Source organism: Eleutherodactylus coqui, chromosome 1 (assembly GCF_035609145.1).
Source record: "Eleutherodactylus coqui strain aEleCoq1 chromosome 1, aEleCoq1.hap1, whole genome shotgun sequence".
NCBI classification, from domain to species: Eukaryota; Metazoa; Chordata; class Amphibia; order Anura; family Eleutherodactylidae; genus Eleutherodactylus; species Eleutherodactylus coqui.
In genome coordinates this window covers 84,712,764-84,730,578 of record NC_089837.1, presented here as the reverse complement: position 1 = coordinate 84,730,578, position 17,815 = coordinate 84,712,764, and the positions used below count along the sequence as shown (strand labels likewise).

Below are 17,815 nucleotides of genomic sequence, written 5' to 3'. Positions count from 1 at the left end.
GTCGTGAGCGAGAGCTTAGGACTGTATTTCTGCTGCCTTAACATAGGAAAGACCATGGTAATCAGGAATGTTTAGTGCAACGATTAGCAGATGGGGAAGATTTACAATGGTTAATACCAATTGTTTTTAATTCCATAGATGCAACAATAGTTGGTAATAACTCAAAAATGGTTTGGGTTGTTAACATTTATTTTTTGCATCTGGTGCAAGCTCTAGAGAAATTGAAAGCGGTATTGTTAGGTTGGTTTCACATCTGTGTTGGAACCTCCGGTTGGAGGTTCCTTCACAGATCCGACTCAAAGTACCAGAAGAAAAATCGCTGCATGCAGCCCCTTTTTCTTCCGTACAAAAGCCCAGCAGCGGGGTCCATTTGGCACTGTTCGGTTCCTTTCTGAGACCGAGATTTTCGGCTGCAGGGATTCACTATTCCTGCTCCCCAAATGAAGCGATAAAGCGCAGCCCCAAAGGCAGATGTGAAACCACCCTTAGAAATATATAGTAAGAGTAAGCGAACAAAAGAAACACAAACCTTAAAATGCATCACCAATTTATTTAAATATTGGCCCAACAATTGTAAACACTTTATTTGGCGGAATAACTTATTTGAGGTAATCTCCCAGCATACGCGCCCAAAGATAAGATTTGGCAATATAAATATATTCATTATAGAAATCTTTTAGAATTTTTTACACATCCAGCACCTTCAGAGAAAATACTTTCATTTATATCATTACGTAATTGGCAGGAAAGATACCGAGTTCCCCTTTTAATTTTCCTTCCCACCAATCATACTGAGAGTCAGTCTTTGTGGTGACTATGATCCTATCGCCAATTTGGAAAGACAGGTCTCCTGGCTGTAAAGCTTCAAATGGATAGATGGCAGTGGCAGTGACGTAGTCCGCTCTTGACCCCCCTAGGAAATAAAAGGACAAGATTATTACTAACTGATCATACAGTAATCCTTCTGGCATAAAAGTACATCTGGTGGCTAGCTCTAGCAAAGCCCCCAACCAAGTCCCCACCGAACCAAGTCACCAAAGCCACCACTATAAGGCCTCCTGCACACAAAAGGGTTGGATTCCGCATGCGGGAGCCCGCAGTGAAATCCGACCCTGTTTCTGGCGACCCTGCGTACCGGTCATTTATCAGGTGAACCGCCATCAGACATGCGCAGTTTTTTATGTTTTCCCCTCGACGTCACTAGCTGATGACACAGGTACCCATGACCAAGCCGCAATGTCAATTGCAGATGGGCCGCGGGTTGGACAGCTGCGATTTTTTCTTCTGCTTGCGGAAACCACAATTGGTTTCCAGAAGTGTGCAGGAAGAAGCAAATTTCCATAGCATGCTATGAATGGCATTTGGTGCAGATCCGCGGTGTGGACCCCGACTGCGGATTCCGCAATGCAAATCCGTTCGTGTGCAGGAGGGCTAAGATGTGTTGGTGTCTTATTGTGTTTGATGTTCTTTTCTGTTTTCAGACCTACATAAACAAAAACATAGCATTAAGTACAGGTTCCGAAGAGCTGAGGGCCGCCAACAAACCACAGAGGTTGCTTTGGATTTGCATGAATTGGTAAGAGTTACAGTTTTGTGAAATGGAAACAAGGCAGTCCATTTTATCATTCCATTAGCGCACGATCTTTCCCTTGTTAGGATCTTGTTCCACATTTTTTCGGGAATGACCCACAACCCAACTACCATATCACAACCCAACAACGTCTGGCCACGTTATATATAGTGTGTATGGCTCTGCTAATGTTTCCACCAAAACTTACAGAAGTTTGTCCAGGACTGGAGGGAAAAAAAGTCTGATATTTTTCTAAAAACAGTGCCACATCAGACCGTAGGTGGTGTCCGCTATTGCATCTCATCTCTGTTCAAGTGAATCCCTCATCACAGCCAAGACAGATGCAATGGATCCATTATCAAATTTTCCCATCTGGTACCACTGCTAAACTACCTTCCCCTCCCTTTTTTAGCAGCTCCCATAGGAGTCTATGGGAGCGCCAGTGTATCTCGGCTGAAAGACAGGGAAAGGCCAATCTTTTCCGGCTGCATATAACACTGGCTGCCATATTTGGCCACTGATGTCCTACTTTCACTGGCCAGAAGTTTTTACATGGCTAATAAATGGAATGAATGCAATGAAGTCCAATGTTTCCAATGGTCGCGTTTTTTAAAAAAAAACACGGCTAAATTAGCTGCGTAAAAACGCCCGTGTGAGAGGCGGCCGGCTGCACACGGCCGTGACGGGCTCCGCCGCGAAATTCCGCGGTAGAGCCCATCACGGCGCCCCCCTAGGAGACCCCATACTTACGTGCGGATCCGGTGTCCTCGCTCCCGCATGATGCTTCCCGGCCCACCTCCGCCGCGTCATGTGACACGCCCACCGCGGCCAACCGTGTCATATAACGTGCCGGCTGCGTCATATGACGCGGTGGGCGGGGAACCGTTTTCACGCAATCTTCCGCTGTGCTACAGCGGAAGATAGCGTGAACGGATGGCTTCCATTGTCTGCAATGGAAGCCGTCCGCGCGTACACCCGCGGCAAATAGAGCATGCCGCGGGTGAGGACGGGTGAATTCACGGTGCGGAATTCCGCAGTGGAATTCCGCACCGTGAGTACTGAGCTATTAGGTTCAATAGAACCTAATAGCTGCGGGCAACGCAACGGATTTCCGCCGCGAATTACGTGCCGGAAATCCATTTGTGGGAAGGAGGCTTTAGGTGACCGTACAAAGTAGTATATTGGCCAAACCCTCTAATTACATAATGTGTATGGTGGCCTCTTGACTCTTCCTAGATGGCAGATGTTGGGGTAGATAAAGATCGGGTAATTGGATCTCAGCTGTCAGATCCTTTTGTTCTCAGGAAGGTAAAGCAGCTGCCCAACCTGTATGGTAGCGACTTTCTCCCCTCTCCGCATTCAGAATGCATGCAAGATTGGCATGTATGTGCATTGGGCTGTTAAGCAAAATAGCTATCAGCTGAATGAGCTCAACCAGCCGACAGCTGTGCCCGACCACCGCAAAGGACTGGTATGAGCAGCATTACCAAATGTAGGCAAGAGTGCCGCTATTATGGGGGAAGGGGGGGGAGGCGGGACTTTTATTCTAAACCAAGACAACCATTAAGAAAAACAGTAAGTGTAGCAATAAGACTAAACTTCTCTGAAATTAGTCAGACAATGCTATTTTTGTTAGAATCTCATAGTACTAAATTGCCATCTGTCTAGAAATACGCCGTGTGATAGACAGGAGCTCTTATTTCTATGGACACAATTGCTTCTCCACCTGCCAACAGCTGCAGATAGTTTGGAATCAGCACAAGTATATTTTTGATAGTCTGCTTGGAACTCACAATGGATTACGCAATACATTATTATAAAAATACAAAAGAAAATACATCCAGCTACATTGAGAACATGGAGAAATATCAGTAATAGCCAACATGATGAATACAGCAAGCAACGAGGCCAAAAGTATTTGCCAATGAGCATTAAAAAGAAAACTCAGGGTATTTGATTGGCCAATGAACACAAAGTCCCATCATGATGTATGAGATCTGTTGTGTATTCGTCCACACCTATGCATCCATTCTCCAATCTCTTCACACTTACGTACACAATTATATGTCTATTTACAGCTACGCACATCCATTTACACGTACACACAGACGGCTCAAATCCATCACAGGAGCCAAAGAAGGCTCTGAAACATGTTCAATGTTCTCCTATTGTGTAAACACATTCAATGAGCATGCTAATTGGTCAAGTGGAGCTGAGGAATCCATACCCATTATTATGGTGGACATAACAAAACTTTTACTAAACTTTAATATAACTTTGTAACATTTTCAACAAGTTCAACCTCTCAGAATTACAAAATACCTCATTGTTCTTAAAAGGGCACTAATTTTCAGACGACTAATGCTCATGTAATAGCCGGTGTCTGTCTGTTCAATATAGTAATATACTTTCATTAAGACGTTTCTTGCTCTACTACTGTAAATCAAGTAGCTACTACTAGGGGTCTCCCTTGCAGTCCCTCTGCAATCCACTGCCTGTTGTTAGGTATTGAGGTTCTCTATATACTGGGACACAGGGATGTTTTCTTAGCTGTGGGAGAGGGACTATCTTGACAGGCCGCTTCCTGAACTCACAGGTTGACAGATCTGCTCCCCATGCTGTAACGGCTTGTGTTTGTGTGTGCATTATATTGTGCTTACTAGTCATTTGACCAGAATGTCTCCGAATGCCTGAATCATACAATCATCCTGAGAAAGCAAAGAGGTGGGCATTCAGATACTGCCTCCTTGTTGAGTGGACCGGTGACAGCGTAATGCAGCAGAAGTAGTGAGGGAAAAGAAGTACAGGACAGTGAACTACTGGCAGAATGCAAGGCTTGCAACATGCCCCCTCTGCCTGACAATGGATTTAAAATAGCAGGGGAGCAGAAAAATGAGAAAGAACTTAAAAACATGAAACAGGGTGCAAACAGCAGCAAATGAGCAAGTAAGGAGAACTTATGTTTTAGAAAACTTGTTAAACTCAGGTATGCTTTAAGAGTGGAAAATGTCATGGCTCCCTACTAGCAATTACACAGATTTTATTAAAATCATTAATTTTGTGTATTCCACTCCTGGAGGCAAATGTATTATTCTTTCTTAAGGTCCTTTTAGATGAGCCAACTCCTTCGCCCAATGTAACTTGTGCTGAATTCACACGCATGTTAATCAACACTCAATTCATTTTCTTTTACACAGGCCAGGAACTAATGATCACTACTACAATCATTTGACAAATGTTCCTTTTGCATGGGCTGACCAAAGGAGTGTTCAAAGAACGTTTGGACCTGATAATTGGCCTGTGTAAAAGAACCTCTTAGTATTTTTCTGTCAGGCTCCAGATTCTTTTTAACCCTTTCCAATCCACTGTCTGATGTCTAAAGACATTCTAATTGAAGGCTGTACAGCTCCGATGTCGGAGGACGTTCGGCAGGGTATTCTTACTGTAAATTACTGGCCAATCTGTTGTTGGGGGCCTCTCCGGCATGTCATATACTGCAGTACTGACTCTAGCCAGCAGATGGCACCATTGTATAATGGCAGAAAGAGAAAGCCCCTTAGAAAACCCTGAATCCAAAAATGGATTGCAAAGGGTTAATGGTCAGAAAAGTATAGCATGTTGCACTATTGTATCCAGCAAACAAAAAAACTGATACCTGACAGAAGACCAACTGGGTCACTCTTTATAAATCAATGCAGAAAAAAAGCGGATCCATCAAAGAGACCATAACCAACCTTAGGGTGCATTCACACGAACGTATATCGGCTCGGGTTTCACGCCGAGCCGATATACGTTGTCCTCGTGTGCAGGGGGGGGAGGATGGAAGAGCCAGGGCCAGGAACTGAGGCTCCCGCCCCCTCTCTGCCTCCTCTCCGCCCCTCTGCACTATTTGCAATGGGGAGAGGCGGGACGGGGCGGGGCTAATTCCTGGAATTTAGCCCCGCCCCGTCCCGCCTCCTCTCATTGCAAGTAGTGCAGAGGGGCGGAGAGGAGGCAGAGAGGGGGCGGGAGCCTCAGTTCCTGCACTTGGCTCTTCCATCCCCCCCCCCCCCCCCCTGCACACCAGGACAACGTATATCGGCTCAGCGTGAAAACCGAGCCGATATACGTTCGTGTGAATGCACCCTTAAAAAGAGATTGGCTGTGTAGTAAAAGAAAGGATGCTCTGTAATAAATAAAGAGACACACTACTTACCTCCTAATCGCCTACTAACCCGTTCATCATCTCTAGTCTTTGTTGAAATTGGCTGCAACGGTGATGTATTGTTTATCCACATGACCGCTGCAGCCAATAGAAAACAAGGAAAAAAATTGGAATACTCCTTTAATATGAAGGAATACTGTTACTGAGATATTCTTGAAATTAGGGATGTTCCAATTAAAACAAGTCAGAGGTAATACCGAAGCATCATTTATGAGGTGCCCGCATTAAACGAGTTCTCTTTAAATCCTTTTTAATGGCATCGATTTTATTACCTTACGAGTTTTCAGCCATGATGATACTGCTGTGTTGAAATCGTGAATATCCTTTGAAACCACAAAATAGTTCTGCTCACAATGTGAGGGCAAAAAGCCAACCGAGATGTGGATAATTCAGCATCCCTGATTCTTACGGGAACCCATCACGTGTGCAGACACTCTACCCTAATAAGGATCTGGATCTGTTTACACATTAGCGGCCTCCGAGCTGGATGGGGTTTGTTTTGGCAGAAGTTACTTTTGGCTTGAATGTATTGTTTATGCTTATTAGTCTGAAGATATCTATAGAATGCCATTAATCACTGAACTATGCCAGGGCGGGGATGTTTAATCAGTGGCGTAATATTATGTGCTTTTATTTCAATCAATTTGTTCTTGGAAGAAGTACTAAGCGCAGTACTTAACATTTCCTGGAGTCAACCATTCGGGGATGTTGACATGTAAAATATACGCTGCAGGTTCACGTGTGGAAAGTCTAAGGCATATTACAGTACAGGCAAAATGGAAGAGACTTAAAAAAAAAATCTCTAAGTGGGTGTAAGCCTCCGGATTCCGCAGCAAATACAGCCCATAGGATGCTATGGAAAAAAAAGTGTTTCTGCATGCACATGAGTGGAATCCGCGGATGAAAAATCGCAGCATGCTCCATTTCTGTGCGGGCTCTAGACGGACGGCTTCCATTGAAGTCAATAGAAGTCGTCCGACATTCCGGATAGGCTGCGGGTACCCGCGTCATCGCCTAGCGACAGAATGGGAAATTCTGTACTGTGCATGTGCGATGGCTTGACCATCCGCAGTACAGAAAAAGAAAGAAGACAGGTATGCTGGGTCAATGGCCGTGGTCAGGAGTGGATTCGGCTGCCGGAGTCCGGACCTGCCATGTGCATTCGGCCTTAGGCCACCTGCAGACGGGCGGGTCGGATCCGGCTGCGAGGATTCCTGCCGCGGGACCCGACCCGAGCACCTGCAGAGAGCAGCGCGTACTTGCCCGCGGCTCCGGCTGTTTGATGCGCAGACCGGAGGCAGCTGCCGGGCAGTGCCACGGAATTTCTGCCCGTCTGCAGGCGGCCTTATGCTGTGAATTTTCACTGCGCATTTCACGACTCTGAATGAGTGGGACAAAATCCTAAGCACATGGGTATTTTGCAGCGGATGCAATGTGGATCTTGTCAAAGAATTGCGAAAATTTGCTCTGTGCGGATGTACTTTTAAGACCTTGTTAAAGTGACCCCTCAACGAAGATGGATGGCCAGTAGTCAGAGATTTGGAAGTTGGATAGGTCTACAGAGCAGGGGAATCAGACAGGCTGCATGGGACTCCTGTCATAGAACCTTGTGTGGAGCAACTTGGTCTACAGCAAATGATGGAGCCCTCCCTAACAGACCACTCAGTAGCAAGACAGCACTGAAGGCATTAGGACATAATTTAAGGAGGAGGCTCATTTGCATCTTCCATCACACACACACACTAAATCAACATGGGGTTGTTCAGAACTAACAGGTTTAGGCCTCGGTCACACGGGCGTTTTTTCCCGCGATTTGCGGATCGCATGACGGATGCGCATCCGCAAATCGCGTGACCGGGGCCGAAAAAAAACGCCCGAAAAATCTGCTCCTAGCCGCGTTTAATTAGAAACAGCCCGGAGCAGTGCAGCGCTGTCCAGCGCATTGAATTCAATGGAGCTGGCAATACAGCCGGCTCCATTGAAAGCAATGGGCTGCGGGCGATCTCAGGATGAATTTTCGGGAAGGGCTTAAAAATATAAGCCCTTCCCTGAAAATCATCCAAAACTGTGTAAAAAGTAAAAAAAAAATATATACTCACCTTGTCCCGGCAGACGGAGTTCAGCCGCGCCCGGCCGGCAGTTCTCCTGAACTGCTGTGAGTAGTATTTAGCAGGCGGGGATTTAAAATCCCCGCCTGCTGAATGAGCTGCCTCTGCTTGGTGACAGCCCTCACCAATCAGAGGCAGCTTTCACTCACCCATTCATGAATTCATGAATGGGTGAGTGAGTTCTGCCTCTGATTGGCTCAGCGCAGGGACCAATCAGGGGCAGCTCTCAGTACCAAAAATCGCCCGTCTGACCGAGGCCTTACACAGTACACTGGTTAGTATTTTGAGATACCAACATTAGAATATTTAGGCCCTATAATCCACAGCGGAAAACCCACTGCGAATACTCAAAAGGTTCTCAGTGGCCAAATCTGCAAGTAAAGGGTGGGAATTTTGTCATGGAATTATTGGTGGATTTGCTACAGTTTTTAAAGGCTGAAATGTGCAGTCAGAAGCCACGGCATAAATAGACATGCTGCGAATTAAAAATCTGCGGTGCTATTTAAATACACTACGGATTCTGTGTGGAAATTGTGACCTCAATCTTTGAAATCTGGTCCATGTGGCTTGTACTCTAAATGTCGCAGAATATCCCCAGAAAAATCCTCGGCATTTACAGCATGTGTGAAGGCGGCCTGAGTGCAGAGCTGGTTTTACACGGAACAATTCTCGTTTGCACGTGATGTCATCGCTAGCTCGTTTCCTCTTGTGCAGACCGTTTAGACAGGCAGATTAATCAGCATTGACCTGTTCAATGAGAATCATTCAGTGCTTCACATACGAATGTGAAACAGTGAACCATTAGTGCTTAAACTAATTGAGAAGTGAACGAGCCAATGTTTTCCTACATGGCACCGCGATGCTATGTGGGAAACAAATCGCGGCATGTTCTATCTGGGCGTGCTCTAGCATTGCAGCCCATTGTTTTCAATTAGGCCGGCGGCAGCATCGCGCCATGTGCTAGGTGCACCATCATGCAAGGTCTTCCATTGAAAACAATGGGAAGAGCTCCACAGAACTTCACCGTGGCCGACAGCCCTGGCGGGGGATTGCTTCTTCCGCAAAGTGATGTGAGGCTGTTTTAACGTGAAAACTCCTCGTATCCTCGAGGAATTCACATGGATGGTGAGCGCGATATGGGGGCGGGATTCACAACCCTATATGATGCTCACCTGTGTGAAGTTAGCCTAAACAAGAAGTAAACGATTCGTGCTCGCCATTCAGTCCTTGGCTCAAATTAGGACGGAATGATTATCGCTCACTTTCGCTCGTTTGAACGATACTCGTTCCATCTAAAAGCACCCTGTGTCACAGTTTGTTGGCCTCATCCAACTTCAGGAAATCTGGCCCAACTCTGGGATGTAGCTATATGGATTGCAAAGACATATTCAGACTCATGTGTAATGCCTACCTGAGATATAGATCGCAGCGGAAAGTCCTATGAGAAGAAGATAATCTGGAGGAGACAGGGTTATGCTCGGAAAAAAACCCTGCATTCTGGCATTCAAGTGGATGTTACTTTGATATGTACCACCTAGCTAGTCGTTGTACAGACCAAGTACCCTCCTACATGGCAGCGGTATTCCATACTGGCAGTGCCCTCTTTCAGCAAAATAATCCGCCACACTGCAGAAATTGTTCAGGAATGTATGAGGAACGGGACAAAGAGATCAAGGTGATAACTTGGCCTCCAAATTGCCCAGATCTCAATCTAGTCGTACATCTATGGGATGTTCTGCAAAAACAAGTCTGATCCATGGAGGGCGCACCTCTTAACTTAAAAGTCTTAAAGGATCTGCTGCCAACGTCTTGGTACCAAATAACACAAGACATCTTCAGAGATCATGTGGATTCTAAGCCTTAAGGTCCCTAATCTTACACGGGACAGAATTACGCCGCAGGATGAAGCCAAATCTGTAGCTGTGAATTCCATGCCAAAATGCAGAGGTCTAACTGCGGATTTTGATGCAAAATTGCAGGCAGGTTTTAAGCCATTTTATATTCTGCATCAAAATTTGCAGTCAGCCTGCGGACTGTGGTGCAGACTTTGCCGCGGCTTGCGGTGCATTGTGCGGCCTATTCCATACCGTGTAAAAGCTCCCTTATAAATCAGAACTCTTTAGGCAACAAATTAGGCAGGCGATTATAATAATGCTGTGGTGATCAGTGTGTGCCTTATGCCCGATGCATCCGGGTGTATCTGTGTGCACCATATGCAGAGAATAGAACCCATTGATTTCTATTGGTTCATTCGCAGGCATGTATATTACCTGCGCATTTTGTTCATGCAAAAAAAACATTTTCCTGCGCATCTGCACACCAAAAGTCCCCATTGACGTCTATGGGGATGCGCAAATCTGAACAAAACACGTTATCAGCTGCGTGAAACGCCACTTAACTGCACAGGAAAAAGAACACATCTGGAACTCATTAGACTAATTACCATTTCAATCAGTGCTTATATTTTCAAAAGCACATACGTACGTTTTCTGTGTGCAAAGAAGCAACGTTCATTTCGCAAAAAACGCAATGCAAATAAGCATATGCTTGTGAGATTTTGGCCTTAGTCATAAAACCCACTGTGCTCATCTGCCAGGGGAGCACTTCTAAAAACAGGAAATGGTCCTCACAGAGCAGAACCCACTACCACCCCAAACTCAAGCACCCACATCCTAGAAGCAATCATAGCGCCAAACATGCATATTGCGCCATATAACACGATTATCAGCATGCAGTCTTGTGACCTCTGATGGTCCAGACACGAGAGATCTGCTAACATAAAGCTGCCAATATGACATGTTGGTGCTGCCGCCCTCCGTGACGATGATACTGCATATACCTGCTGCTGTATGTGACAACGTTCTCTCACACAAGATGGTGCTAAAGTGCCACACAAGCCGAACGCAGAGAATCCCCTGTGGATGGAACGTATCGCTGCTACCTACGACTCAAGTCAAACGGCACCCAACACGCAGGAATTCTTATTTATTACATCACTGCACTTTAATTAAAGAGTCTGGCACTGCCAGTTATTCTTCTGAGGACCACTCACACGGGCGTATGTCCGTAATAGGGATAGCATGCAACAGCATTCATTTGCACTGTTGTATTCAAAACGCAGCCTATTCTCACCTCTATTTACAGACCAAAATCGCCCATTAAAGCCTATGGGATTGCATAAAAAGTGCAGCAAATACGCGGCTGCATGCAGGTTCATGGAGTTTTTGTTTGTTTGTTTGTTTACACGTGTAGCCAGGAGACAGTGGAAAAAAGTTACATCGATTGGCGTTTTTGCATCTTGTTTTGCGCTCGTGCAATGGAGTTAATATGGAGGTAAAAGGCACACACACATCACAATGCACAGAATATGTACAGCCAAATGCAGTGAAAAGGGGGTGTTTTCACTGAAAGAATTGCATACAGCTGTGTGAAGCTAGCCTTAACCCTTTCCAATCCAATTTGTATCCTGGTTTTCCTAGGGGGCTTACACTTTTTCTGCTGTTATACAATGGCGCTATCTGCTGGCTAAAGCCAGTACTGCATGAGGTGACACATTGGATAGGCTCCGACAGCTGAGAGGCTGGCAATATACAGTAAGAGAACCCCGACGGACGTCTTCCGACATCGGAGCTGTACAGCCTTAAATCATAATGTCTTAACCTGTCAGACAGTGGATTGGAAAGGGTTAATATACATCACACTGCCAATCTGTCCTAGAGAAAGGACCTTAGTGCCTGCAATATCTAGAGATCTGCTCTCATTTAGGTCCCGATGGTAATGTTTCTGCTTAGAGAGACTGCCAGATTGGCATGAGGAGTCTTCTAGGGCAGGAAATGCTCCCTGGGAAAAAAAACTTATGCAAATGAGCTCTCTTTTTCACACATGGACATCCAGGTAGTGAGTCGATGAGCAATGGATCTGCAAATTATTGATTTGAACAAGCGAACGGTGTCAGAGATCTCTCGGGCAGCCTCTTAATACAGGCAAATACATCGCCGGCTCGTTCAAAAGAGACATCGTCATTCTCATTCACTGTATGAGTCAATGAGAGCGACTGAACGAGCGGTATTTAAACTGAATGATCGAGCCAATGATTCTACGCCTGCATAAAATGAACGATGAATAGAGATGAGCGAGCGTACTCGGAAAAGCACTACTCGCTCGAGTAATTTGCTTTATCCGAGTATCGCTGTGCTCGTCCCTGAAGATTCGGGTGCCGCTGCGGCTGACAGGTGAGTCGCAGCGGGGAGCAGGGGAGAGCGGGCGGGAGAGAGGGAGAGAAAGATCTCCCCTCCGTTCCTCCCTGCTCTCCCCTGCAGCTCCCCGCTCCGTGCCGGCACCCGAATCTTCAGGGACGAGCACAGCGATACTCAGATAAAGCAAATTACTCGAGCGAGTAGTGCTTTTCCGAGTACGCTCGCTCATCTCTAACGATGAACTAAAAGTTAACGACTTATCGTGCGTTGCATTTACACTGAACGGTTATCATTCATTTTCACTTGTTTGAATGATAATCGTATGTTACGCATATAATATGCGGTGCTAAAAATACATTGATTTCTATTCAACCGCTCACACTGACGTTTGTATTATGCGAGTAAGAAAAAGCACACCATGTCCTATTTTAGTGTGTAATAAGTATCAATACAGGCTATGGGGATTTAACTCTTTCCAATCCAGTGTCAGCCCTCATCCAACATTAAGATTTCCCTGTATAGCTCTGATGTAGGACGAGAGCTGACATGTTTCTAACAGTATGCAGGACAGAGCTCCCATGTCAGAGACTGTTATGCATATATATGCTACAGTATACAGGACAGCACTCCGATGTCACAGGCGGTTCTGCATATGTATGCTACAGTATGAAGGACAGCGCTCCGATGTCACAGGCAGTTCTGCATATGTATGCTACAGTATGCAGGACAGCGCTCTGATGTCAGAGGCTATTCTGCATATATACGTTACAGTATGAAGGACAGCGCTCCGATGTCAGATACTGTTCTGCATAAGTATGTTACAGTATGCAGGACAGTGCTCCGACGTCAGAGGGTGTTCTGCATATGTATGTTACAGTATGCAGGACAGCACTCTGATGTCAGAGGCTGTTGTGCATATATACGTTACAGTATGCAGGACAGCACTCCGATGTTAGTGGCTGCTCTGCATACGTATCTTACGTATACAAGACAGGGCTCTGATGTCAGAGGCTGTTCTGCATATATATGCTACAGTATGCAGGACAGAGCTCCAATGTCAGAGCGCTGTCCTGCATATTGTTAGAAACATGTGTTGGCCAGCACGGACCTATGCAGGGAAATCCTAATGACGCACGAGGGCGACACTAGATTGGAAATTGTTAATTTTTAAGTGCTACTAAAATCATTCTGACAGTTCGTTTTTATGTGTTTCTGTTGAGTAATTACAAGGATTCCACAATGTGCTTTCCCACCCAAAATACACAAGAGCGTGCGGGGGGGAGGGGGGATTGGATTGGAAAGAGTTAATCTACATAGCAAATATGCATGTACATGTGTACTTCCGTGTACTGCATATTTTACATGCATGAAAAATACGTGTGTGATACGTGGACCACATACGCCTGTGTGAGCGAGCCCTAAGGGCCAGCTACAGGTATTACAGTTTATGCCCACTGACAGTATAGGACTGGGGTTGCTACCAGAGTAAATGATCATGAGATTCGGGGGGCTGCATAAAGCTGAATGACAAGTCCTATGGGCAGACTTATTTGTCCATTCATCCCTATAGCCCGTACTGGATTCTACCATTTGCTTACGGTAATGATGTCTCTACTGCACGTCAGCAACTAAGAAGGCCGAGTGATTTGTAAGTATTTATAGCCCCAAGAACAATATTCAGAGCTTCTACCGTACGGAGACTCTTTGATTTTAATAACGGAATCTAACCCGCGTCTAATCCCGCAGCTCCGCGTCTCCGCAGTCATCGCTGTTCAAACTGCCGACTTGAAGATAATTAAGTGAGGATTGGATTACAATGTAGTAGAAATCCTGGCTGGGAAGTATTATGTTACGGATGTTTATACTGTGTACAATAGACCCCACATCACAACGGTGATTCATCCTCAGTGACTGGTAGGAAGACTTACAGAATAGAGAGGGTGAAGCATAAGAGGCTTCACAACGCCGAGAGTCATTATACGCTGTGGGTGAATCAGTAGATTTAGGCTGGGTTCACACGAGGTGGAAATCCCTTAGAATGTCCGCAGCGGAACCACACGGAAATTCCGCAAAATTTGCGCAGCTTGAAGTTCCGTGGGTTTTCAAGTGGCTTATTCTGCTGCGGCCAGCTCTTCAGTATAGAGAGGAGAGATGGCCGCTGCGGAAGCGCAGTTAAAACTGAGATGCCATGATTTTGAATTCCGCGCGGTATGTCAATTTCAGCGCAGTTTCGACACCGCGTGTGGACAAGATTTTTGGAAATCTCATCCACTTTGCTGCTTTATCCTAGTCTAAAAATTGCCAGCGGAATTTCCATGCAGAAAGCCTGCACGGAAATTCCGCTGCGATTCCGCCCAGTGTGAAACCAGCCTTAAGATTCCAAATATCCTCCTAGAGATTATATTGTGCCTCAGACATATTCAGGCACAGCAATAGGCCGGGCTCACAGAGCCGTATCGTAATATGCAGCGTTTTACCTGCAAATTGAATTGGGTATCGCTGCATATTGCCGCGTATGCTGGAGTATATACTGCGTATTTTACGTGCATAAAAAAGATCGCAAGCAGGGTATGTTATTAGGAGTTGCCTAACCCCATGGAAGCACTCTTCTAGCGCTCACACGGCCGCACAGGCGACATGGTCTTGTGCGTTCCTGTGTTGGGGAGAGTTGGTCGCAGTGCTCTGAGATCCGTGTCTTCTCTACAGGGTGATGCTCGCCGGGCTGTTTGTTTTCCAATTTTGCACAGCAACGTCCAATGTATCTTTCTTGGGATGATTTAGTGAATCCTGCACTAAGCAGGGGGTTGGACTCGATGACCCTGAAGGTCCCTTCCAACTCTACCATTCTATGATTCTAATCGGAGCCATTAGTTTGCCCATATCAAAAGTAGTCATGGTTTGCATATTACTAGGAAATTATAATACCAGTGTTTCTGGTAGCTCAATGCGCCACACAGCTCTGACTTACATGCTCCGCCCCTGATCACATGATGGTGACACTCATCCCAAGTGAATGACTTACATGCTCGACCTCTGATCACATAACGGTGATGTCATCAAAGGTTCTTCATCCTTGGGCAGATTATGAGCGGACTACAAACCCCCTGCGGCCTCAGTTGCTATGGAATACTAACACCCACCTGGACAGCAGCCGTGTGCATACAGGACCTGTGATGATGTTACCGTCATGTGATTAGGGGTGGAGCATGTAAGTCACTCACAAAGCCACTCACTCACGGACAGGTCATCGTTAGTATTTTGATGGCCTCCAATACCCACAGACAACAGCCTGGATGGGTCAGTGGTCCCTAGAGACTCCTACACTGAATGCCTACAACTTCCTGGGTTCTTTAACTATTTTTAACTACTATTACATGTAGCCTGCCCTATGAGCCTTTTAACTTTTTTAGGACCCGACGGGTTTTCTTTAGCAAAATTAAAAGCCATTGGAAAAGCAAGTTTGCTGCAACGATGTAATTACTGTGTCAAGTTAAAGTTTGCTAACTCTGTTGTTATGGGAGATTCTCCTAAATAAACATTATAATGTTGCTTTACTCCTCTCCCGGTCCCATATAAACACCAATTATCATGTCATAATATTGTCACTTTTCATTAAGGAAAAAAGTGTTAAAGCTACATGACAGTGACCGCCAAACTCCATCCGTAACCTTCTGTAAGACACTTGCTGATAAGGAATATACTGCAGCCAGAGTTAACATAATCATTCCTTTTGCCTTATTTTATATAAGAAATTAAGAAGCAAGAAGGCTCATCGCTGTGCGGTGCTGGGCGCAGACTTCTGGCACACTGTGTGGGAGCACATATCCCCGTCCTTTGGGAATGAGGCAATTTAGACATTAAAAGGGAATCGTTCACCAGTTATAAGTGCCTTAAACTAAGTTATAGTGCTTATTGGGCAGCTTCCAGAGAGTCCAGGGAGGGATTTTTTAAAAGGTACCTGGCCTCCCATGATCCGAAAGTCGGCACTAGGACTGTGCGATGGACTCAAAGCGGTACATGCGCATTCCCACGGATCTCTAATGGAGTTTGCAGGCATTGCATGCATCTTTGAGTCCATGTGCCAACTTCCAGAAATGGGGAGCCAAGCAAGTATAAAATATGCCTCCACCAACTCAATGAAAACTGCATTATCAGCACCAGAACTAGTGACTGATTCCCTTTAACTGCCCAAGTAGGAATCCCTGCACTCCAATGTCTAGAGGTGTGTCTGCTTGACCTACTAGGTGAAACCCTATGGTCACATAAAAAAAAGAAAAGGAATAAACTTCGAAAAGAAACACTGGAGTCTGATACCAGTACTGCTCTCTTACCTTAACATACTTCCAGTGAAAATTAAAACTTCATAGTGCACTCAGGTGTTCATGTGAAGCAATTTCACTTTAAAGCTCGGCCATTTGTGCGGCTGAGTTCTCCTTTCCAATTCGCAAAGAAGAAGTATATATCATCAGCTGCCATGATAAAATGTAACTGCGACCTTGTCATGGTCCCAGTTTCTGCACGCCTGATATAAAGCTCCAATCACACTTGCCACTACATTCTCATCTGTTAATATACATCTCAAGTAGTGCTGAGGCTGCTGTAATCACAGAACTACTGTAGCCAGCAACTTCCTTTCACAGACACATATCTTTGAATTGCCATTCTGGGTAAATTAGTTATTTTATCTATATTTATCCATTTTCTCCTGCAGTCGAACACTCTATTTCTTTTCCCTTCCTTAGGCTGGTTTGACACAGCTGAGAATCTTGTGTGAGACTCACAAAACTCGCACGAATATGAACTTCATTCTTTTGAATGGAGTCATACACATGAGCGATGGTTTCCTTCACAGCAATGCTCCTCGGAACACCACCCATTGATTTCAATGGGACCTTAAAGGGGTTGTCCCGCGCCGAAACGGGTTTTTTTTTTTCAATAGCCCCCCCCCGTTCGGCGCGAGACAAACCCGATGCAGGGGTTAAAAAAAAAACAAAAAAAAAACGGATAGTACTTACCCGAATCCCCGCGCTCCGGTGACTTCTTACTTACCTTGCGAAGATGGCCACCGGGATCTTCACCCACGGTGGACCGCAGGTCTTCTCCCATGGTGCACCGTGGGCTCTGTGCGTTCCATTGCCGATTCCAGCCTCCTGATTGGCTGGAATCGGCACACGTGACGGGGCGCAGCTACGAGGAGCAGCTCTCCAGCACGAGCGGCCCCATTCAGAAGGGAGAAGACTGGACTGCGCAAGTGCGTCTAATCGGGAGATTAGACGCTGAAATTAGACGGCACCATGGAGACGGGGACGCCAGCAACGGAGCAGGTAAGTGAATAACTTCTGTATGGCTCATAATTAATGCACGATGTACATTACAAAGTGCATTAATATGGCCATACAGAAGTGTATAACCCCACTTGCTTTCGTGGGACAACCCCTTTAAATACATCGCATGCCTCTTGCATGCAAGTGCAATGCGAGGTTTCCCACTGAAATCAATGCCAAACATTTCTGATCCTCTATCGCATGTGAAACTCATGCGAGAGGATCAAAATTTCACAATGTGATGCGAGGCGTTTTTGCCTGAAAACTGCCTTGCATCCGCGGGTAAAACGCACATTGATGAGCGCGATATCGGCTGGAGATTCTCCATGTACAGTTAGCCTTCAGGAAAAATATTCGAGGGGTTTCTGGGAGACGCCATCGAAGAATATCTCAAGGAGAACATTGGTATAACT

At 45.7% G+C, this 17,815-nt stretch overlaps 1 protein-coding gene across 1 annotated transcript in view; it reads right to left on the bottom strand.

The window, feature by feature from the left end:
* Window positions 1-530: 530 nt before the first annotated feature.
* The window catches only part of SH3YL1 (SH3 and SYLF domain containing 1), an 88,184-nt gene continuing 70,899 nt past the window's right edge, over window positions 531-17,815 (bottom strand). The window contains exon 10 of the mRNA XM_066597785.1: window positions 531-913. Coding sequence (XP_066453882.1) covers window positions 723-913 — 191 coding nt within the window. The 3' untranslated portion in view covers window positions 531-722. The remainder of the gene's footprint in view (window positions 914-17,815) is intronic.